Source organism: Hyperoodon ampullatus (assembly GCF_949752795.1).
Source record: "Hyperoodon ampullatus genome assembly, chromosome: 18".
Taxonomy (NCBI): domain Eukaryota; kingdom Metazoa; phylum Chordata; class Mammalia; order Artiodactyla; family Ziphiidae; genus Hyperoodon; species Hyperoodon ampullatus.
The window spans coordinates 59,258,630-59,283,143 of NC_136931.1; the positions used below are offsets into that span (position 1 = coordinate 59,258,630).

The 24,514-nt window shown below is 41.0% G+C and overlaps 1 protein-coding gene across 1 annotated transcript; it reads right to left on the reverse strand.

The window, feature by feature from the left end:
* Window positions 1-141: 141 nt before the first annotated feature.
* Window positions 142-23,938, reverse strand: LOC307066931 (NACHT, LRR and PYD domains-containing protein 2-like; the record flags this gene model as incomplete). Its single annotated transcript, XM_079724146.1, has 7 exons — window positions 142-632; window positions 4,654-4,797; window positions 6,612-6,782; window positions 7,088-7,258; window positions 9,748-9,918; window positions 21,161-21,331; window positions 22,494-23,938. The coding sequence occupies 7 exons, from the start codon at window positions 23,936-23,938 to the stop codon at window positions 329-331; spliced, it is 2,577 nt and encodes an 858-aa protein (XP_079580272.1). The 3' UTR covers window positions 142-328.
* Between the last annotated feature and the right edge of the window lie 576 nt (window positions 23,939-24,514).

Here is a 24,514-nt window from a genome sequence, read left to right on the forward strand (position 1 = left end):
GTAATCGTCTATGAACGTTGTAATATTTTTTCCTAGACTCAGTAAGCCAAGTATAAAGCTTACCCTAAGTTAGCTGTTGGGCATATTAATAAGTACAGCATCAAACAAGGTGCTTTGCTTTTTATTATCCTTGTGAGAGAAAACATTTTAACATCAAGTGGGTATGTGACTTGTGCGGAATTTACCAGAAACCAGAGAGTGAAAAACCAGTGCTCAATTCTACATTTTGATCCAGTAATTAACATTGGACGTTCTGATCTTCATTAATGAGATGTCTTAGAGATATCAGACGGCCCCCTTTGGGGACATGCAAGACAGTTATCTTCCTTCAGGAAAGGAAGTTACAACATAAGGACCTGGTTGTTCTGGCATTATTGCATTCAATCGTCAATTGTGGATTGCTTTCTTTCACATCCTTCAACAGCTTCTGGATTTCCATGGTAGATTTCTCTATCTTCAACCTGAGTGTCTTTAGGGGGCCATTCTTCTGTTTTAAAGCCTCAAGGAGCACCATTATTCCACTCTGCCCCAAGATGTTCTGGCCCAGGTCCAGAGTTTCCAGGCTCTGGTTGCTAATAAGAGCAGAGGCAAGATCCTGGCAACTGAAAGGGCTGATGGAACAGCCCCAGAGCCTGTTGAGAAAGTACAGAAACCCACTCATTTAAGCGAGTTCTTATGGAGAATCTACCATGTTGCCAGGCATACGCTTACTTGCTGAGGACCTAGCAGCCACGAAATGAAAATTATTTTCTTCATGGAGCTTATTTTAGTGACATCAGGACATGCTGTATTGAAGACGGGATAACAGTATCAGAACAAAATAAACAGGATTAGGATGAATAGGACAGAGAAGGATTAAGGAGATTTGTGATGGTCAGTGAATTCCACATTGCAAAGATGATGTGAGGGGGAAAAAGTAAAATACACAGTGAACCATTATGATATCTGGGGGAAGGAAGCCAGGGTAGCTGAAACGCCAAGCTAGCAGGAAAGTAGAAAGAGTGGCTCCTAACTATTTATGGAATCCCGGAGAACCTTGTAGGCTATTATAAAACCTTCAGATTTTATCCACAGTGATATGAGGAGCTTTTGAGTCTTTTGAAAGTCAAGTGCTATGGCCTGCCTTGCAAGTTGAAAGACACCTCGGGGGTGATGCGTTGAGAACCAATGCTGGGAAATCAAGAACTGAAACGTGCAGACTACATTCAGAGATAATGCAATAAATCCAGATGACATACTGAGTGAAGTCAGTCAGACAGAGACAAATATCTTTATATGATATCGCTTATATGTGGACTCTAAAGAAACGGTACAAATGAACCTATTTACAAAACAGAAATTGAGTCACAGATGTAGAAAATAAACTTGTGGTTACCAGAGGGGAAAGGTGTCGGGGAGGGATAAATTGGGAGATTGGGATTGACACATACGCCCCACTATATATAAAACAGATAACTAATAAGAACCTACTGAATAGCACAGGGAACTCTATTCAATACTCTGTAATGACCTATATGGGAAGAGAATCTAAGAAGGAGTCGATACAGGTATATGTGTAACTGACTCACTTTGCTGTACACCTGACACTAACACAACATTGTAAATCAACTATACTCCAATAAATAATTTAAAAATCCTTATGACAGCTGGTAACCCAGATGAAGCATTAGTGGTATAGGTGGTGGGGTGGTAGATGGTCATCTTGTAGGTATCTGGAAAGAGGTGCCTCAAGATAGTTTGAATGTGAGGTGTGAAATGATGAAAGGAACAAAAGAGCAGAAGCCTGAGAGTCAGTGAACAGAATAGGATTGTATTCTCTTAGACGTTACAGCAAGTTGAGTTATTTAAGCTAGTAATGCATTATGTTACCACAGCCTCCATTCCTTATTTCCTTTTCCCAGAGCTCCTTCTAGACTAAAATATGTCTTTGCCAGTGGAGGACAGAGGGGGACACTCTTTGGGGGAGATACAGCTCATGCCAGCTTATATATACCCTAGTTAGCCAACTCAAGCCAGAATGACCCCTCAGCCACATGCCCTTGACCACTGCACCACCTGCATATCTATCTATATGCGGAGTCTCTAACCATCCTTGTGCTGCCCCAGGCACTATGGTAGCCACTGGAGATACAGAAAATAGATTCAATTTCTCTCTAAATAAAAGTAACAAGTAAACGGATGAACAAAATATGGTATATCCATACAAGGGGATATTATTTAGCCATATAAGGAATGACATGCTTACACCTGCTACAATGTGGATAAACCTTGAAAATATTATGCTAGCTGAAAGAAGCCCGACACAAAAAGCCACATATGAAATATACAGAATAAGTCAATCTTTAGAACAGAAAACACATTTGTGGTTGCCAGGAGTGGAAGGGAATGGAGAGTGACTGCTTCGTGGGAATAGAGTTCTCCACTGGGGATGATGAGAAAGTTCTAGAACTGGACAGTGGCATGGTTACACAAGTATATTCAGTGCCACTGAGTTGTTTACTGAGTGTACAGTGGTTCATTTACATCGTGTGAATTTCCCCCTCCATAAAAATAAGTGTTTAAAAAATGTAGGGCTTCCCTGATGGCGCAGTGGTTGAGAGTCTGCCTGCTGATGCAGGGAACACGGGTTCGTGCCCCGGTCTGGGAAGATCCCACATGCCGCAGAGCGGCTGGGCCCATGAGCCATGGCTGCTGAGCCTGTGCATCCAGAGCCTGTGCTCCACAACGGGAGAGGCCACAACAGTGAGAGGCCCGCGTACCACAAAGAAAAAAAAAAAAGTATAGTTCTGGTGATTGGGCAGGACAATACTAGAGTCAATTTATTATTTGTTATAGAGAACAGATCATGCTGCAATAGGATAGTCAGAAGACCTCTGAACTATCAAAACTAGTTTGTTCTCCCCCAAAATAACTAAGGTGAGGAGTATTGGCAGACAGCCCTGCAAACTCCAGGGTCTGTACGCTCTAGTCAAAAAAAAAAAGAAAAAGAAAAAGAAAACCCCACGAAATACAAATGAACTTATTTACAAAACAGAAATAGACTCACACATAGAAAACAAATTTATGGTTACCAAAGGGGAAAGGTGGGTGGAGGGATAAATTACGAGTTGAGGATGAAAATATACATGGTACTATGTATAATATAGATAACACACAAGGATCTACTGTATAGCACAGGGAAGTATACTCAGCATCTTATAATAACCTACAATGGAAAAGAATCCAAAAAAGAATATATATAAAAAACTGAATCACTTTGCTGTACACCTGAAACACAAGATTGTAAGTCAACTATATTCAATAAAATTTTTTTTAAAACACTAAGGACAAAAACCTTGCGGTGGGAGAAAGAACTGGGTGGGTTCTGGGAACCGAGAAGCTAGTTGAGTGATGTACACCAAGGTGGAGAGACGAGCATGAGATGAAGTTCGACAGACAGGAAGGGGGTCCCTCATGCACAATGGTCTGAGACTTGGTAGCAAATATGGATTCACATGCTTGTTATATAAAAATGTGTACAATGAGGGCTTCCCTGGTGGCGCAGTGGTTGAGAGTCCGCCTGCCGATACAGGGGACACGGGTTCGTGCCCCGGTCCGGGAATATCCCACATGCTGCAGAGCGGCTGGGCCCGTGAGCCATGTCCGCTGAGCCTGCGCGTCCAGAGCCTGTGCTCCGCAACGGGAGAGGCCACAACGGTGAGAGGTCCGTGTACCGCAAAAAAAAAAAAAAATGTGTACAATGAGGCTGATGAGTTTACAAAGTAATTCACCAAATGCATTAATTGTGCTGTTACCAGGATGGGTCATAGAGAAGACTTGTCCATTCTGTAAGGGAAGAGTTAAGTGTCCTAAGTCACAGCTAATTAATATCAGATGGGATATGAACCAACTTCTGATGTCAAAGCCCCTGTTCAATGCCTTCGCTACAGTGCTGGGCTCGTGTTCAGTGATCCAGAGAGATGAATTCCCATCTGTGGATACCGTGGATTTTCCTCTCCAACTTCTACTTCAGAGGAGCTCAGACTTGACTGAGTATTAGAATCAACCAGAATATCCTTAAAAATTCTGATACCTGGCTCCACCTCCTCCAAGATTGAGTTCATCTGGGGGAAGCATGACCATCAAGAATTTTAAGTTCCCCAGGTACAGCCAAGATGCCAGGACAGTAAACAAAACCACAGTATATCCTAGTGTGCTCTCTGTTCAAGGCTGAGGAAGTCTTTACATTTATATAACCCAGATTCTCTTTCCACTAGGCTTCTGGTTGCAAAGTAGGTTGCATCAATGAGATACCTTTGACAGACTTGGAAGAGAGAAGTGATTCAAAGCTCGCCATCCTGTTGGGGACATTGCATATCCTGAGGGTAGTATCCATCTACAGTTCCCTGGGTATTGAACTAGGGTAGGTCCACTGTGTCCTGATCACTGGATCCCACCAGAAGCAGTGTGATCCTGAAGTCTACTTCACTGGAGGCTATTCCCACTTAAAACCACTCCCTCTGGCCCTCTGACCAACTTTGTAAACACCCAGTTACCTGTATTCAATTTCTGCCGGGGTTTGGACAAAGAGTGATACTATTGCAGTTTGTATTCCAAAATCTCTGAAAGATTAAATATTTCCAAAACATCTTTAAAATGAAGAAAGCAACTTACCCTAGACATTTCAGGTTACAATTTGGTTTCTTCAAAGCTTCAGAGAGAAAGCACAATCCAGTGGCTATGGGGTTGAAACCCAGGTCCAAGTCTGTTAGGCTGGAGTCTCCTTGGAGAAGCTTTGAGATGTATTTGCAGCCATGTCTGTTTATGTTGCAATGACACAACCTACAATTATAGTCATATGAAGAGAAGTCTATTATCCCTGTGACACACATCCTGTGAAATGGCTGTTACTTCCAGCATCACTTATATGCTACCTTGAGCCATATGCTTTCAGGTAGGCTACATAAAAACATAAAACACATGGAATGATGATTACATTATGTCTACCCTGCCTAGATGGTAGAGTGTTAAACTGGCCTCTGTTTGCCACCTTTTATTATGGAGAAAGAGACACGCATCTCCTAAGATACAGGTTTTCCTAGCACGATAGCATATCACACAGGTGAAGGGCTCTGGATTCAGACAGACCTGAGACTGAATCTGAGGCCTCACTTATTTTCTGCACGGTTAGGTCACTGGGATTCCATTCTCCCTGTCTTATGTTTTATTTCAAGTCCTGTATTTAATTGTCCCAGCATAACTGTGGTTATACATCAAAAGTACAACATTCCTGATATGAGTGGCTATGTCTCTAATTTAACCACTGAAGACTCCTCCAAGCTTAGACTCCTACAAATCCTCCTGACCACAGAGAAGGATATTCCCATGGTACAGTTAGGCAGGTGGATCTGCAATCATCCCTAAAAAGCCTTGTGCCCCAAGTATGGCATAACAGCGACAGAGGCTGTAGAGCCTGAAGTGACATGACAAAGGGCGGGTGGATGATAACTGGACCAAAAGATGCCATGCTTTGTATGATGTGACACCTTAAAACCATACTTGAGGGCGTCCCTGGTGGCGCAGTGGTTGAGAGTCCGCCTGCCAATGCAGGGGACACGGGTTCATGCCCCGGTCCGGGAATATCCCACATGCTGTGGAGCAGCTGGGCCCGTGAGCCATGGCCACTGAGCCTGCGTGTCCGGAGCCTGTGCTCCACAACAGGAGAGGCCGCAACAGTGAGAGGCCTGCGTACCGCAAAAAAAAAAAAAAAAAAAAAAAAAAAAAATTGAATCTAGGGCGCTTGGGGAGAGGAGCTAAAACAAAATCTAAAATTAAGGTTTGACAGCCTACAAACTGGAGGTTTGGTCAAACATTGCCTTTATGTATTTAAGGTAATGATCACTGATACCTCAGTTTATAGAGGGGGATTCATACCCACTACACAGATGTGACCATAGGCAAACTAAGTGGCTAAACTCTGGTTTTCTAATTAGCTAATTGGCAAAATTGAAACAAAGGTAACTATTGCTTGTGGTTGTAAGGACTAAAAAGTCTCAAAATTTAGTAGAGTACCTGATACACAATAAGTGCTTATAAGCATCAGATGTTTGTTGTTGTTTAGATGCCTAAATCAACTCTGTAAAACAGAGCCGTCTATGTAGTGACATCATATGGAAAATTTTATATTCTTCTAATGAATACCGTTGAAGTAGAAATATGACCTTCTCCTTTTCTCTCTCTGCCACTATAAATTGAATACCTGGTTTCCTTTCCAGTCTTGAAACCTACTATATAATTCAATCCACTCCCATTTGCTGAAAGATGTCATGTGAATTTTCAGAATATACACAGAATATCGGACCTGAGAACCAGCTGCTTACCTCAAATTCTCAGAATAGGAAGAGGCTGGAAGGTCAACCTTACTCTTAAAAGACATGCAAACATGAAAATCTGTTTCTAACTGTTCTTTCCCTAATTTCCACCAGGATCTTGCTGGTTTCATTCAAGTGGAATTATTAAGTACTCTTGTTTCTGTCCTACTTGAATCCAGGTGTGTGAATGTACATACAATACACACACATGCACACACAACACACACACCCACACACACACACACGCCAGCAGGGACTTACACCAAGGTCTGTAGTTGACATTCGGGGTAACTCAAGCCCTCACACAGAATTTTCACCCCGCCAACGCCAAGGCTGTTTTTGGCCAAGCACAGGTGGGTCAGCCTCTGGTTGACAATCAAAGCAGAAGACAGCTCCTTGCAACAGGCTTCTGTAAGGTGACAGTTTTCCAACCTGCAAAAGCACCACGTAAGTGGTAAGACATTTCCAAAGTCCAAACTTCCCAGCTGACAGCCCTTAATGCAAGTCCCCACCCTCTCTATCCTGTGCTAGTGATCAAAGCCTGAAGGACCAGAAATGAGAGAAGGGCAAGCAAAAATGCATGCATCGTCCACCTGGGACCAAAATGGGTACCAGGGTCTCCATCTGTAAGAGGTCCCATAGGGTTTGCCCTGTAAGTGTGGTCTTACCATTGCTCTTCTCTATGTGGCCCCAGACCTAAAATGAAGATGTCCCATGGGAAGAGAGGAGAGACTTACGACAATTTCTGCAGGAAACACAGTGGGTGTCTCAGAGTCGAACACAGCAACTTGACACTCTCATCTGGAAACTCACTGGCTGTGAGATCCAGGCACTTCAGGGACTTGTTGATTTTGAGGGCCGAGGAGAAATCAGCCCACCGCTGAGGGGTGTCAGAACAAGAACCCAACCTGCGGGATAAATGGGGGAAAGTCATTCTTCTGGGAGGACAAAGAGACCCTGTCAGCTAATTATGCTTGGAGACCGTATCCTGGATTCTCATGTCATTCTACTCCAACCTGCGTCAAACCCTGGCCTGAACTACTAGAGAACTGATCTCCTTTGCTTCTTCAAGTATCTCTGTGGCCATCTGATCATCATCCAGCCTCATCTCTAAGAGGAGAAAAAAAATCAGTAATACAATTCTGTGTAAAGTTTCACCAACATGGCCTGCTATTTCTCAAACCCCACTTTTTATATCACTTTCCCTGACTGAGTCAATCCCAATCCCACTTAAATTTAAATGTGATTCTATTGAAAAAAAATGTTGATGCCTGGGGACTTCCCTGGTGGTCCACTGGTTAAGACTTTGCCTTCCAATGCAGATGGTGCGGGTTCGATTCCTGGTCGGGGAGCTAAGATCCCACATGCCTCAGGGCCAAAAAACCAAAACATAAAACAGAAGCAATACTGTAACAAATTCAATAAAGACTTTTAAAACAGTCCACATCAAAAAAAAATCGATGCCTGAAACTCAAAAAGTTCAATTTCATAAGTTATTAGGGAATATGCTAATTAAAACAAGGAGATACAATTTGACACTTAGGCAGCCATGTCCAAAGTTTGAGTTTGTGTTGCAAGAACAAGAATAACTACAAACTCCTGTTGATGGAAATATGAATGTGGTGCAGCTATTTTAGAGAACATTGAGGCAATCCATTATCCTGGGTCGGAAACTCAGCTGCTCTTGTAGACACAAATCAGAGTGCAGGACTCCAGGACAACCTTGTTTGAATAATGGCTCTGCCCCTAATGTTCAAAATATTCACAAGTTAGTTAAACTTTTTAAAAATTTTTTATTTAATTTTTATTTATTTATGGCTGTGTTGGGTCTTCGTTTCTGTGTGAGGGCTTTCTCTAGTTGCGGCAAGTGGGGGGGCACTCTTCATCGCAGTGCGCAGGCCTCTCACTATCGCAGCCTCTCTTGTTGCGGAGCACAGGCTCCAGACGCGTAGGCTCAGTAATTGTGGCTCACGGGCCTAGTTGCTCCGCGGCATGTGGGGTCTTCCCAGACCAGGGCTCGAACCCGTGTCCCCTGCATTGGCAGGCAGATTCTCAACCACTGCGCCACCAGGGAAGCCCTGTTAAACTTTTTAATATTCTTTTTTCCCTTCATCTGTTCTTTGGAGACAGATGATACTTTGCCATGCAAATAAAGGATATAATCAATCCATATACTCTACCTATTAGAATGTATGTCATAAGCAAAGCTGGAGTTCTTAAAATCAGTACCTTTCTTCTCTCAAAGCTTAACCTATAATAAGGACATTATAAATTTATGTAATTTGAATACAAGGTAGAATGTAAAGTGTCTCAAATTAATAAGCAAAAAACAGGAGATTCTGCACCAGCCATTTGTCATTCTGGAGCTTCGGTATATCCACTTAGAAATGTCATTTATCACAACTTCAGAGTAAACATTTACTTTTATACTATGTCAACTAGTAAACATCTTTGCCATAAATTATGAAGTATAATTTCCTCAAGAATTTCAAAACGAATGTTTTCTACAAATTTGAGATTTTATAAAACACACAAACACTAAATCTAAGTCTGTAATCTGATTTTTTTAATATGCTTAAAACATGTACTTTCAATTGTTATTTCACTACCCACATTTCTCAAGACTCTTTTGCATCAACTCTACTTGTTTGAATAAAAATCTAAAGAAACAAACAAACAAAAACACATTTCAGAGTAATAGATGCTTTTTCTAAGTTAATGAAAGACAGCACCATTGGAAATCATCCATCATGGTAAGAGCTGCCATCGGTGCCTGGTGCCTATGCAAAGCAGTTCTCATCCCATGTTTCATTCAATCCTCAAAACCCCATCTCATGGATGAGGGAACAGCTCAACATCATATAGGTCATAAATGTCAAAGCAAGGCTCCCAAATCCAAAAACCTGTGTCACTAGCCAGTACCTCACGTTGCCAATCAACTAAGTAGAGGAGGGTGGAATGGTACCCTAACAATGGGTGATGATAATCAGAGCACTCATTACGAGATCTCATTGAGGATAAGGGAATCTGTCAAACCAGTGAGCTACCAGGAACCAGAACACTCGATGTTTCTACAGCATCACTGAGTGACCAATTAAGGCTGATGGCTACTCTGAATTACAACAGGTAGGTAACATGCAACCTGAGATGCCATGTCCCTAAGCTAGAAGATGACACAAAATTCTGAGTGTTTCCTTGCATTCAGGACTCATTATTCAATGCAGAAGGCTAGCTGGCTGGGGAAAGACTATAGGCTGACATGCCATCCATATTCTATGTGAGCATATGTTCCCCTGTTTAACATAGTACCCAATCAGAGTGGCCACCCTCTTCTTTCTTGTTTACAGAGCTCACAGCATCCTTTCCATGCTGAGAACAGCAATGACAGGAGACCTACCTCAGATACTGCAGATTACATCTTGGATGTTTCAGGATCTCACACAACAGCAGCAACAGCATCTCATCACTGTGTACACTGCCTTCCAGAACCAGGTGTGTCAGAGTCTTCTTACCAATGAAAGCCAGACAGAAGTCCCGATAAGCATCGGCAGGGGAGACATTCTTAATCCTAGGGAAAATAAAAAGAAGGGATTCATTCCATCTTGAGTGCTGTAGATGGTTGGTGCTGAGAACACATAGTGGGATGAGAAGTCACAAGTCAAGACAGGGATGGGGAGCTGGTCTGGTAAGCTGAATCGAAGGACGAGTCCACCGAGCGATAGCTGGATGGAGGAGGACACACTACTAACAGGTGTAGCATATGGTGATGGGAAGGAAGATGGAACCGGGTGGCAAAGGGCTTGATACACCCTTGTCTTTGTTCACGCTGATCTTCAGAGAAAATATCCCCATCTTTATTTTTTGTATTGGGGTGACACATTTTGCTCCCCTACAAAATGTCTCTTTGATGTGAATATTATTTCACACTGAAAGCAATCAAGGCTGAAAATACTCAGGAAGAGACTTTGACCTTTCCCCTAACTTCATGAATAATTTAGATAGAGGGACTGTTACAAGAATAGAGCTATCACCATAGATCTCTGCAAAGAATATGGGCTAGGTGTGGTAGGGTCAACTCTTAGAGATCAGAGTGCACTCTGTGTCCCATTGTCTCTACAAGACCCAGAAAACATTTGTTTAGCAAACATTTGCTTTTCCATCCCCGTGTGAATTGCCTTCCTCCCCTGTGAAGTCTCAAACAACTACCCCCAACATCCTCTATCATCTTTAGTTGAAGGTAGCATTTAATGTGAAGATTTCAGCCATTGGGGTAGTTACTCAATTTTTCTGGGTCTCTCCCATGTATACATGCTAATAAATGTTTGATTTTCTCCTGTTAATCTGTCTCATGTCAAATTCACTTTTACACCAGCCAGACCTAGAAGTATAGAGAAAATTTTCTTCCTCTCAGACAGTATTTTAACCTTTATTTCTTTCAACATTCAGTTCACATACAACTTTCCCTCCTCTCAATGCCTGACTTTTTCCAGTAAGAATAAATCACTTCCTACTTTATCCCCATGTAGTCATTTGCATTTCCACAAAGCAGTTTTCATTTAGGCTACCGTAAGTTGTGGTTTATAAGTTAGCAAATAAATTACAGACTCCATAAAAGTAAGTACCATTAAGAGTTGTTGGGCTTCCCTGGTGGCACAGTGGTTGAGAGTCCACCTGCCGATGTGGGGATACGGGTTCGTGCCCCGCTCCGGGAAGATCCCACACGCTGTGGAGCGACTGGGCCCGTGAGCCATGGCCGCTGGGCCTGCGCGTCCAGAGCCTGTGCTCTGCAACGGGAGAGGCCACAACAGTGACAGGACCGTGTACCGCCAAAAAAAAAAAAAAAAAAAGAGTTGTTTGGTGTTCACTTCAGTAGTACATATACTAAAATTAGAATGATACAGAGAAGATTAGCATAACCCTGGTGCAAGGATGACAAGCAAATTTGTGAAGCATTCCATATTTTTCATAAAAACCAAACAGAGAACACAAGTATAATACAAAAGAAAATCAAACCACAAAAGGAAAGACAAAAAGAAAAAGGAAGGGACAAAGAAGAAAAACAAAATCAACGGGAAAACAAGGTTTAAAATGGCAATAAATACAAATCTGTCGATAATTACCTTCACTGTCAAGAGACTAAATGTTCCAATCAAAAACACAGAGTGGGGGCTTCCCTCGTGGCTCAGCGGTTAAGAATTCGCCTGCCAATACAGGGGACATGGGTTCAAGCCCTGGTTTGGGGGCATCCCACATGCCGTGGAGCAACTAAGCCCACGCACCACAACTACTGAGCCTGTGCTCTAGAGCCCGTGAGCCACAACTATTGAGCCCACGTGCCACAACTACTGAAGCCCACATGCCTAGAGCCCACACTCTGCAACAAGAGAAGCCATCGCAATGAGAAGCCCGCGCACTGCAAGGAAGAGCAGCCCACACTCGCCACAACCAGACAAAGCCCGCACGCAGCAACAAAGACCCAACGCAGCCAAAAATAAATTTTTTAAAAAAAGATAACTAGGGCTTCCCTGGTGGCGCAGTGGTTGAGAGTCTGCCTGCCGATGCAGGGGACATGGGTTCGTGCCCCGGTCCGGGAAGATCCCACATGCTGTGGAGCGGCTAGGCCCGTGAGCCATGGCCGCTGAGCTTGCGCGTCCAGAGCCTGTGCTCCGCAACGGGAGAGGCCACAACAGTGAGAGGCCCGCGTACTGCAAAAAAAAAAAAAAAAAAAAAAAAAGATAACTATCCTTTAAAAAAAAAAAACACAGAGTGGCAGATTGGATGAAAACAAGAGCCTACAATATGCTGCCTATAAGAGACCCACGTAAGGGCAAAGGACATACATTGATTCAAAGTGAGGGGATGGAAAAAGATATTTCATGCAAACAGAAATGACAAGAAAGCAAGAGTATCAATACTTAGACAAAATAGACTTTAAAACAAAGGCTATAAAGAAAGATAAAGGATACTATATAATGATAAAAGGATCATTACAAGAAAAAGATATTATACTCATCAACATATATGTACCCAACATAGAAGTGCCCAAATACATAAAACAAATAGTAACAGACATAAAGGGAGAAACTGACGGGAATACAATAACAGTAGGAGACTTTAACACCACAGTGACATCAATGGACAGATTTTCTAGACAGAGAATCAATAAAGCAACAGAGATCCTAAATGATACAATAGAAGAGTTAGACTTAATTGATATTTTCAGGACATTACATCCCCCTCCCCAACAAAACAGAATACACATTCTTTTCAGGTGCACATGGAACAGTCTCTAGGATTGACCACATACTAGGGCACAAAAGAAGCCAACATATTTAAGAGTATAGAAATTATTTCAAGCATCTTTTCTGACCACAACGGCATGAAAGTAGAAATCAACAACAGAAAGAGAAACAAGAAAAAACAATTACATGGAGAATAAACAAGTTGCTACTAAAAAAACCAACTGGTCAATGATGAAATCAAAGAAGAAATTTTAAAATGCCTGAGACAAATGACAATGAAAACAACCCTGCAAAATCTATGGGATGCAGCAAAAGCAGTTCTTAGAGGGAAGTTCATAGTGATACAGGCCTTCAAGAAACAAGCAAAATCTAAAATAAAGAACCTAACCCACCACCTAAAAGAATTAGAAAAAAGAACAAAACCTAACCTAAAATCAGCAGAAGGAAGGAAATAAAGATCAGAAAGGAAATAAATAAAATAGAGATTAAAAAATAGAAAAAAAAAAATCAATAAAACCAAGAGCTGGTTCTCTGAAGGACTAAACAACATTGACAAACCTCTGGCCAGGCTTACCAAGAAGAAAAGAGAAGACCCAAATAAACAAAAGAAATGAAAGATGAGGAATCACAAGTGATACTGCAGAAATACAAAAAAACATAAGAGAATGCTATGAACAATTATATGCCAACAAATTTCATAACCTAGAAGAAATGGACAAGTTTCTAGAAACATACAGCCCACCAAAATTGAATCAAAAAGAAATAGATAATTTGAAGAAACTGATCACTAGAAGTGAAATAGAATCTGTAATTTTTAAAACTCCCTACAAACACACATCCATGACCAGATGGCTCCACAGGTGAATTCTACCAAACTAATGAAGAAGAACTTATACCAATCCTTCTCAAACTCTTCCAAAAGAATGAAGAGGAAGGAACACTCCCAAAGACATTCTATGAAGCCACACCCTGATACCGAAACCAGACAAAGACACCACCAAAAAAAAGAAAATTACAGGCCAATTATCTTTGATGAATATGGATACAAACATTCTCAAAATATTAGCAAACCAAATCCAACAACACATAAAAAAGGTCATACACCACAACCAAGTTAAATTCATCCCAGGGTCACAAGGATCATTCAACATATGCAAAATCAATGTGATACACCACATCAACAAAAGAAAAGACAAAAAACACATGATCATCTCAATAGATGCAGAAAAAGCATTTGATAAAATTCAACACCCATTCATGATAAAAACTTACAGAAGTGAGTATAGAGGGAACATCTCAACATTATAAAAGCTCTTTATGACAAACCCACAGTCAATATAATACTCAACGGTGAAAAGCTGAAAGCCTTTCCACTAAAATCTGAAACAAGAATAGGATGCCCACTCTCATTTCTATTCAACATAGTATGGGGAGTCCTAGCCACAGAAATCAGACAAGAAAAAGAAATAAAAGGAATCCAAATTGGAAGGGAAGAGGTAAAATTGTCATTACATGGGGATGACATACTATATATAAAAAAAACCCTAAAGACTCCACACAAAAACTACTAGAACTGATCAACAAATTCAGCAAGGTAACATGATACAAGATTAACATACAGAAATCGGTTGCATTTTTTTACACTAACAATGAAATGTAAACAAGTGTAAACAAACAATCCCTTTTTAAATCACATTTAAAAAGTAAAATACTTAGAAATAAACCTCACCAAGGAGGTGAAAGACGTATATGCTGAGATCTACAAAACATTAATAAAGGAAACTGAAGATGATTCAAAGAAATGGAAAGATACCCCATGCTCTTGGATTTGAAGAATTAATATAGCTAAATTGGCCATACTACCCAAAGCAATCTACAGATTCAATGTGATCACTATCAAATTATCCATGACATTTTTCACAGAATTAGAACAAATAATCCTAAAATTTATGCAGAACCACAAAAGACCCAGAATTGCCAGAGCAATCCTGAGGAAAAAGAAAAATCAGGAGGCATAACCCTCCCAGACTTCAGACAATACTACAAAGCTACAGTAATCAAAATAGCATGGTACGGGGCACAAAAAACAGACATACACACAAAGAAAGAAAACTACAGGCCAATATCACTGATGAACATAGATGCAAAAATCCTCAACAAAATACTAGCAAACAGAATCCAACAGCACATTAAAAGGATCATACACCATGATCAAGTGGGGTTTATTCCAGGAATGCAAGGATTCTTCAATATATGCAAATCAATCAACGTGATACACCATATTAACAAATTGAAGGAGAAAAACCATATGATCATCTCAATAGATGCAGAGAAAGCTTTCAACAAAATTCAACACCCATTTATGATAAAAACCTTCCAGAAAGTAGGCAGAGAGGGAACTTTCCTCAACATAATAAAGGCCATATATGACAAACCCACAGCCAACATCATCCTCAATGGTGAAAAACTGAAACCATTTCCACTAAGATCAGGAACAAGACAAGGTTGCCCACTCTCACCACTCTTATTCAACATAGTCTTGGAAGTTCTAGCAACAGCAATCAGAGAAGAAAAAGAAATAAAAGGAATCCAAATTGGAAAAGAAGAAGTAAAGCTGTCACTGTTTGCAGATGACATGATACTATACATACAGAATCCTAAAGATACTACCAGAAAACTACTAGAGCTAATCAATGAATTTGGTAAAGTAGCAGGATACAAAATTAATGCACAGAAATCTCTGGCATTCTTATACACTAATGATGAAAAATCTGAAAGTGAAATTAAGAAAACACTCCCATTTACCACTGCAACAAAAAGAATAAAATATCTAGGAATAAACCTACCTAAGGAGACAAAAGACCTGTATGCAGAAAATTATAAGACACTGATGAAAGAAATTAAAGATGATACAAACAGATGGAGAGATATACCATGTTCTTGGATTGGAAGAATCAACATTGTGAAAATGACTCTACTACCCAAAGCAATCTACAGATTCAATGCAATCCCTATCAAACTACCACTGGCATTTTTCACAGAACTAGAACAAAAAATTTCACAATTTGTATGGAAACACAAAAGACCCCGAATAGCCAAAGCAATCTTGAGAATGAAAAATGGAGCTGGAGGAATCAGGCTCCCTGACTTCAGACTACACTACAAAGCTACAGTAATCAAGACAGTATGCTACTGGCACAAAAACAGAAAGATAGATCAATGGAACAGGATAGAAAGCCCAGAGATAAACCCACACACATATGGTCACCTTATCTTTGATAAAGGAGGCAAGAATATACAGTGGAGAAAAGACAGCCTCTTCAATAAGGGGTACTGGGAAAACTGGACAGGTACATGTAAAAGTATGAAATTAGAACACTCCCTAACACCATACACAAAAATAAACTCAAAATGGATTAAACACCTAAATGTAAGGCCAGACACTATAAAACTCTTAGAGGAAAACATAGGCAGAACAACTCTATGACATAAATCACAGCAAGATCCTTTTTGACCCACCTCCTAGAGAAATGGAAATAAAAACAAAAAAAAAACAAATGGGACCTAATGAAACATAAAAGCTTTTGCATAGCAAAGGAAACCATAAACAAGACCAAAAGACAAACCTCAGAATGGGAGAAAATATTTGCAAATGAAGCAACTGACAAAGGATTAATCTCAAAAATTTACAAGCAGCTCATGCAGCTCAATAACAAAAAAACAAGCAACCCAATCCAAACATGGGCAGAAGACCTAAATAGATATTCCTCCAAAGAAGATATACAGACTGCCAACAAACACATGGAAGAATGCTCAACATCATTAATCATTAGAGAAATGCAAATCAAAACTACAATGAGATATCATCTCACACCAGTCAGAATGGCCATCATCAAAAAATCTAGAAACAATAAATTCTGGAGAGGGTGTGGAGAAAAGGGAACACTCTTGCACTGCTGGTGGGAATGTAAATTGATACAGCCACTATGGAGAACCGCCTGGAGGTTCCTTAAAAAACTACAAATAGAACTACCATACGACCCCAGCAAACCCACTACTGGGCATATACCCTGAGAAAACCATAATTCAAAAAGAGTCATGTACCAAAATGTTCACTGAAGCTCTGTTTACAATAGCCAGGACATGGAAGCAACTTAAGTGTCCATCGACAGACGAATGGATAAAGAAGATGTGGCACATATATACAATGGAATATTACTCAGCCATAAAAAGAAATGAAATTGAGTTATTTGTAGTGAGGTGGATGGACCTGGAGTCTGTCATACAGAGTGAAGTAAGTCAGAAAGAGAAAAACAAATACCGTATGCTAACACATATATATGGAATCTAAGAAAAAAAAAGTCATGAAGAGCCTAGGGGTAGGACGGGAATAAAGACACAGATCTACTAGAGCATGGATATGGGGACGGGGAAGGGTAAGCTGTGAAAAGTGAGAGAGTGGCATGGACATATATACACTACCAAATGTAGGGTGGATAGCTAGTGGGAAGCAGCCACATGGCACAGGGAGATCAGCTAGGTGGTTTGTTACCACCTTAGGGGGGTGGGATAGGGAGGGTGGGAAGGAGGGAGATGCAAGAGGGAAGAGATATGGGGACATATGTATATGTATAACTGATTCACTTTGTTGTAAAGCAGAAACCAACACACCATTGTAAAGCAATTAGACTCCAATAAAGATGTTTTAAAAAAAAGCCAGACATATAGATCATTGGAACAGAATAGAGAGCCCAGAAATAAACCCATATACCTATGGTCAATCTTCAACAAAGGAGGCAAGAATTATACAATGGGAAAAAGTCTCTTCAGCAAATGGTGTTGGAAAAATTCGACAGCTAAGTGCAAACCAATGAACTTAGAACACACCCACACACCATACACAAAAAAAAACTCAAAATGGGTTACAGACATGAACATAAGACATGACACCATAAAACTCCTAGAAGAAAACATAGGCAAAACATACTGACATAAATCATACCAACATTTTCTTAGGTCAGTCTCCCAAGGCAATAGAAATTAAAGCAAAAATAAGCAAATGAGACCTAATCAAACTTACAAGCTTTTGCACAGCAAAGGAAACCGTAAACAAAATGAAAAGACAACCTACAGAATGGGAGAAAATATTTGCAAACAATGCGACCAACAAAGGCTTAATTTCCAAAGTACACAAACAACTCAAACAACTCAATGAACAACAACATCAAAAACAACCCAATTGAAAAATGGACAGAAAACCTAAATAGACATTTGTGCAAAGACATACAGATGGCCAATAGGCACATGAAAAGATGCTCATCATCGCTAATTATTAGAGAAATGCACATCAAAGCTATAATGAGGTACCACTTCACACCGGTCAGAATGGCCATCATTAAAAAGTTTACAAATAACAAATGCTGGAGGAGGTGTGGAGAAAAGGGAACACTCCTACACTGTTGGTGGGAATGTAAATTGGTGCAGCCACTATGGAAAACAGTATGGAAGGTCCTTAAAAAACTAAAAATGGAGTTACCACATGATGCAGCAATCCCACTCCTGGGCATATATCCAGTCAAAACTATAGTTCAAAAAGATACATGCACCCTTATGTTCATAGCAGCACTATTTACAATAGCCAAGACATGGAAACAACCTAAATATCCATTGACAGATGAATGGGTAAAGAACTTGTGGTATATATACAATGGAATACTACTCAGCTATAAAAAAGAATGAAATAATGCCATTTGCAGCCGCATGGATGGACCTAGAGATTATTAAACTAAGTGAAGTAAGCCAAGCAGAGAAAGACAAATACCATATGATGACACTTCTATGTGGAATCTAAAATATGACACAAATGAACATATCTACGAAACAGAAACAGACTTAGAGACATAGAGAACAGACTGGTGGTTGTCAAGGAGGAGGGGCAGTGGGAGAGGAAAGAACTGGGAGTTTGGGATGAGCAGATGCAAACTATTTATATGTAGGATAGATAAACAACAAGGTCCTACTGTACAGCACAGGAAACCATATTCAATATCCTGTGATAAACCATAATGGACAAGAATATGAAAAAGAATATATATGTATAACTGAATCACTTGGTTGTACATAAGAAATTAACACAATATTGTAAATCAACTATACAATAAAAAATTTTTTAAAAGCGTTGTTTTTTATTTTCCTGTCATCTAGCATGACTGTAGGATTTTAAATGGGATTTGAATAAATCTTAAGTGGAATATAATTTTCTCTAATCAAACTCTGGGCTTCAAGAAACATTTCAGGGTTTAAAAAAGATTTTCCCAGCACCTAACTGTGCCACCTTCTTGAGAATAAGACTCTGTCAACCTCATGTTATACAATAATGAAGCTAGCTCATAAGTTTTCCTGTGTAGATAGTAGGAAATAACTGGGGAAAGGCCTTTTGTCAGGGCCTCTTTTTAAAGCATGCTTAATCCACCCTAATTTGAGGGGAAAAAAAATCAACACCTGGATTACTGCCTCTTCCGCTACAATCTTATTTCAGATCTTCATTTTTGCTTTTGTTTTTAGAGCTTCTTAACCTGGTTTTTAATATAAATTTACTTATTTATTTATTTATTATTTATTTATTATTAATTAATTTATTTATGGCTATGTTGGGTCTTCATTGCTGCGCACAGGTTTTCTCTAGTTGCGGCAAGCGGGGCTCCTCTTCATTGAGGTGTGCGGGCTTCTCACTGCGGTGGCTTCTCTTGCTGCAGAGCATGGGCTCTAGGCCCGCGGGCTCAGTAGTTGTGGCTCACAGGCTTAGTTGCTCTGTGGCATGTGGGATCTTCCTGGACCAGGGATCGAAGCCATGTCGCCTGCGTTGGCAGGAAGATTCTTAACCACTGCGGCACCAGAAAAGTCCTCTTAATCTGTTTTTATCTAGTACCTCCAAACCTGGCAATTCACCCCCACACACACACTATGAAATACTTCTCTCCATAAACAGGCATTTGGTCTTATAACCCTCAATGCTTCACTTTTAGATAATGAACATTCCCTGTGGCTCATTCAGAAGAAGTTCAAAATTAAATTTCAGCACAGAGAGAGCCAGAATAAGGGAGATGCTACTGTTCAAAGCTCCTGCCTAAAGGGTCCTAAACTCTTAGTGGAAAAAATTAAATGTACCTCCTAGTTTTTTTTATTCTTTCATGCACACCTTATAAAACCAGAACAATGTAAACTTTTCAGTCATACAGAAGAAACTGCCACCTTTGCTGGCACCAACCTATGTTAGATTTTTGTGGCCTTGTACACACAAGTCCTATGGCATTCTGAGATGAACCAGATACACATCACCTGACATCAGCAGGTACAGTCAGCTGACGTTTGGCATAGCAATTTGTCCAAGTAAATAACACACCCTTTTCAGTGGCTTAATTAAGCCTTCTAAGGTATGTTGGTTTGGGGGAAGTTTCAATGTATCTGTGTAATTTTAAACATAACTTATAAAGTTTATCCCCTGAATATGTGCTGTGTTTTCCTTTTGTTTTTTTTTTTTCCTTTGGGGACTTTTACTACATGTAAAAGAATGAAACCAGACCATTTCCTCACACCATATACAAAAATAAACTCAAAATGGATTAAAGATTTAAACTGAAGATCTGAAACCATAAAACTCCAAGAAGAAAACGCGCAGTACTCTTTGACGTTGCTCTTAGAAATATTTCTTTGTATCTGTATATTCAGACAAGGAAACCAGAACAGAAAACAAATGGGACTACAAACTGAAAAGCTTTTGCAAAGTGAAGGAAACCAACAAAACAAAAAGGCAATCTACTGAGTAGGAGAAGATATTTGCAAAACAATATATCCCAAAGAGAGATATATCCCAAATAGAGAACTCATACAGATTAATATCAAAAAATAAACAATCCAATTAAAAATGGGTGGAGGATCTAAATAGGCATCGTTCAGAAGGAAACATACAGATAGCCAACAGATAATCACATGAAAATTATGCTCAGCATCACTAATTGGGGAAATGCCCATCAAAACCACAATGAGCTATCACTTCACCTGACAGAATGGCTACCATCAAAAAGAACATGTGTTGGTTTAAAAGGATGTGCTAATAATCACCTGCCCAGGTGACCCATGTCTTAAAGTTGCTTCTGCCACAACCTACTGTACTCAGACTAATTTCTCAATCCCATCCCACACATTAGTCATAAGTGCACCATTGCTTCATCAACACATTCTTACTCACATATTTGAAACTTTCCTCTCTGGAATATTTCCCCAATTCCTACCCAGTTCTCCTAACATGCATGTGGCTAAATTTTCTATAGGCTGAGTTTTGAATATGCCCCACAGCAGATGTATGGGAACATCCAAATTCCTGGCCAAATTTCATAAAAATGACTCAACATAATATGATTCTCCAACTCGACACATTTAAGGATAGCAACCATTTCATTTCTTTGCATTCTGAGCACCTGGGTGGTCAGAGCCTGGTTGGGCATTCCAATACTGCTCCCACATTTAAAACACCTGGGGATCACCACTGCAAGATCAGCTGCTACTTACACGACTTTCTGGAGATGACAGGTGACATGGGTTATCTGCTCACAAAGAATCCTCACTGAGGAGTGACTCAGAAAGCTTTCCCTCACATCCAGAAAGTTCAGGTTCTTGTTTGAACTGAACACAGAGCAGAGATCTGCCCAGAGATGAAGAGAGTGATGGTCGTGCTGTGACCTAGGAGGAAGGCATCGACAAGAGCACCTATGAAAAGCACGTACAGGAAAAGCAACAAGAATTGGTAGGCTGCACAGCAAAGGAAAGCACCAGCAAAATAAACATGAACCTACTAAATGGGAGAAAATGTCTGCATACTGTATGTCTGATAAGGGGTTAGTATCTCAAATATATAAAGAACTCATACAACTCAACTCAACAGAAAAGAAAAACTATTGTAACAAGTGGGCCGAGGACCTGAATAGACATTTTTCCAAAGATGACATACAAATGGACAACAGGGACATGAAAAATATTCAACATCACTAATCACCATGGAAACACAAATCAAAACCACAGTGAGATACCACCTCACACCTGTAAGAATGACTATCATCGAAAAGACAAGTAACAGACTTCCCTGGTGGAGCAGTGGTTAAGAATCCACCTGCCAATGCAAGGGACATGGGTTCAAGCCCTGGTCTGGGAAGATCCCACGTGCCACGGAGCAACTAAGCCCGTGCGCCACAACAAGAGAAGCCACCGCAACGAGAAGCCCGCGCACTGCAACAGAGAGTAGCCCCCACTCGCCACAACTAGAGAAAGCCCACACACAGCAACAAAGACCCAACGCAGCCAAAAATAAATAAATAAATTTATTTATTTATTTTAAAAGTGGTGAGCTGATCAAAAGGTACAAACACCCAGTTATAAGATAACTAAATCCTGGGATATAATGTACAGCATGGTGGCTATGTATTAAAACAAATTTTTTGAAAGAACTGGCAGGGAGGGAAGTTACAGGAAATGTCTAGAGTGTCCTGACCCCATTTGCCACACGGAAACTATAATACTGTAATACTACAGTATTATACTATAGTATTATAGTATACTATGCTATAGTATTATAGTATATATAATATATAGTAGTATACTATAAAACTGTAATACTAAAACAAAGTAAGGTTCCACAGCTCCCATTCCTAATCTGAACGTCATGTTTCCCAACTTTAATGGTGAGTTGGCAGAAAGAAATTTCAGCCACACATTCCAGAGAAGTCTGACCCCAAGCCACAGGGAGTAGTGGGGACTCTGTCCTCTTCCTAAAAGAGTGTGGGCTGACGCTGAAGATGGGAGAACTAGTAGCATTAAAAAATATATATATTTTAAAATGTGTTCTTACCTCTCAACCTGAGCATCTGATTTCAATGTGGTATCATTCTCCAGGAATATCCTCCTTCCTACCTGCAGTGAAATTTTCTGCAAGTTTTGACAATGTTTAAGGCAGAAAGAAGACTGCATCACTTCAAATGTATTTGTCAAGTGGATAGAGATCTCCGTGACGGGGGCCATTGCATCCTCCACAAGCTCCTCCTCCTGAGATTCATAAAGACAAGACAAAATCTCCTTCGTGTCCATGGTTGAGAAGGGCTTCTTCCCATGGGGCACTGATCTGCATTTCAGTAACTGCTGCTTGACCTCCAGCGATACTATACAGCCGAAAGTCGTCTCCAGCTCCATGGCCCTTTCTTCGTTGGAGAGGCCAAATACGAAGTAGCCCACCTGGGTCAGGCTGGGGTTCTTTAGTCTTCCTTCCTTGGACAGCAGCTTCTGCATATCCCCAATGTGGCACCTGTGGCCACCCACGTCCTCCTCCTCCTCCTCTGGCTGCAAGACATAGAACATGGCGGCAAGAAACTGCTGGACGCTGAGGTGGATGAAGGAGTAGCAGCCCTCACAGTCTTTGCTCTTCTGGAGAATATTCTTGTCCAGGAAAGGGCAGAGGGCAGATTCCTTCACCCCAAGTCTCCTGAGGTCTTCTCCATCAAACACAGATGTCTGTGTCCATATGCCCTCAGCAGCCAAGAGGCACACAGACTTCACTGGAACTTGGAGACAATCACTGGGGCAGCTGCTGCGAGCTGCTGTGAACTGGCTGCAGAGAAAACGCAGGAACAGGGACGTGGTGGTCTGGCAGGTCGAGGCAGGGTCTTCCCCCTTCTCCATCTGCCGTTTCAGACACGTGCAGACAATCCAGCACACAGCAGGCGCGGAGCCCATGTGGAACAGAGCTGCGTTCTTCCTCATCAAGTCAAAAGCTCGCAGGGCTTGAGTCTCCTCTTCAAAGTGTTTCAAGAAATATGCCTTCCTGTCCAGCTCCAAGAACCCCTCGACTTCTATGAAGAGTGGCTGTTCAACCAAGAGCCGGAGCTCCCTCAGGGCCCCCGGTCGACTGGTGATCACTAAAGTGGACTTGGGTAACATTTTTCTCCTCAGCAAACTCCCCAGGAGGACGGGCACTGGCTTCTGCTTCTTCCAGTCGCCACATATGTCATGGATGAGTGCCCCCGAGGGGACTCGCAGCTCATCAAAGCCATCGATGATGAACAGGATTTTCCGTGCTTGGGTGAGGATCCCTGGAATGGCATCCTGCAAATCCGGCCCGTTCTCAGATAACAGCTCTGCAAAAGTGCACGTCCCCTTGTGGTTGAGGTCCTTGCAGCTGAGATAGAAGGCGGAATTGGATGTCTTTGCCTGGTCGTCCTGTGTCCAGTCCAGCATCAGCTGTTTTGCCACTGTGGTTTTCCCGACGCCGGCAGGACCATGCAGCACCACCGTAAGTGGCATTGACTGTATGGACAGTTGGGGCTTCAAGTATGATATCAGCTTTGGGCTTCTCTGGGTAACATTGTGGAAACCACCATCATCTCCTGGCCAAAGTGTATTCTTCCAGATAGAAAATCTCTCCATCGTGTTTCTCTCTCTCCTCTCCACCTATATTGACATGTAATGGGAGAGAATTGGGGTGCCAGTGATTACACTCAGCTGGAAAATTCATACTGTAAAGGACCAGCGTCAGGGAGGAAGTAATGTTCCTCTGCCCTTCTGGGTTCTTCTGGCTGGTCTAAGAATTAAATTGACATGAGATGGATTGACAAGAGAAAAACACAAAATTTTAATAACATATACATGACAGAGACCCAGGAAAAACTGAATTACTCACCAAAATGGCTGAAACCTTCACCTTAAATACGATCTCAGCTGAACAAAAGAAGGAAGATGCTGAGGGTAATGGTTTGGGACTTCAAAGGGGAGGAAGGAAATACACGTGGAAATGGAAAAGCAAAGATCTGGGAGACAAATGTTTGCTGGGCCAGCAGGAACTACGGGACCCAGAGTGGACTCTGATCTCCAGATCCTGCT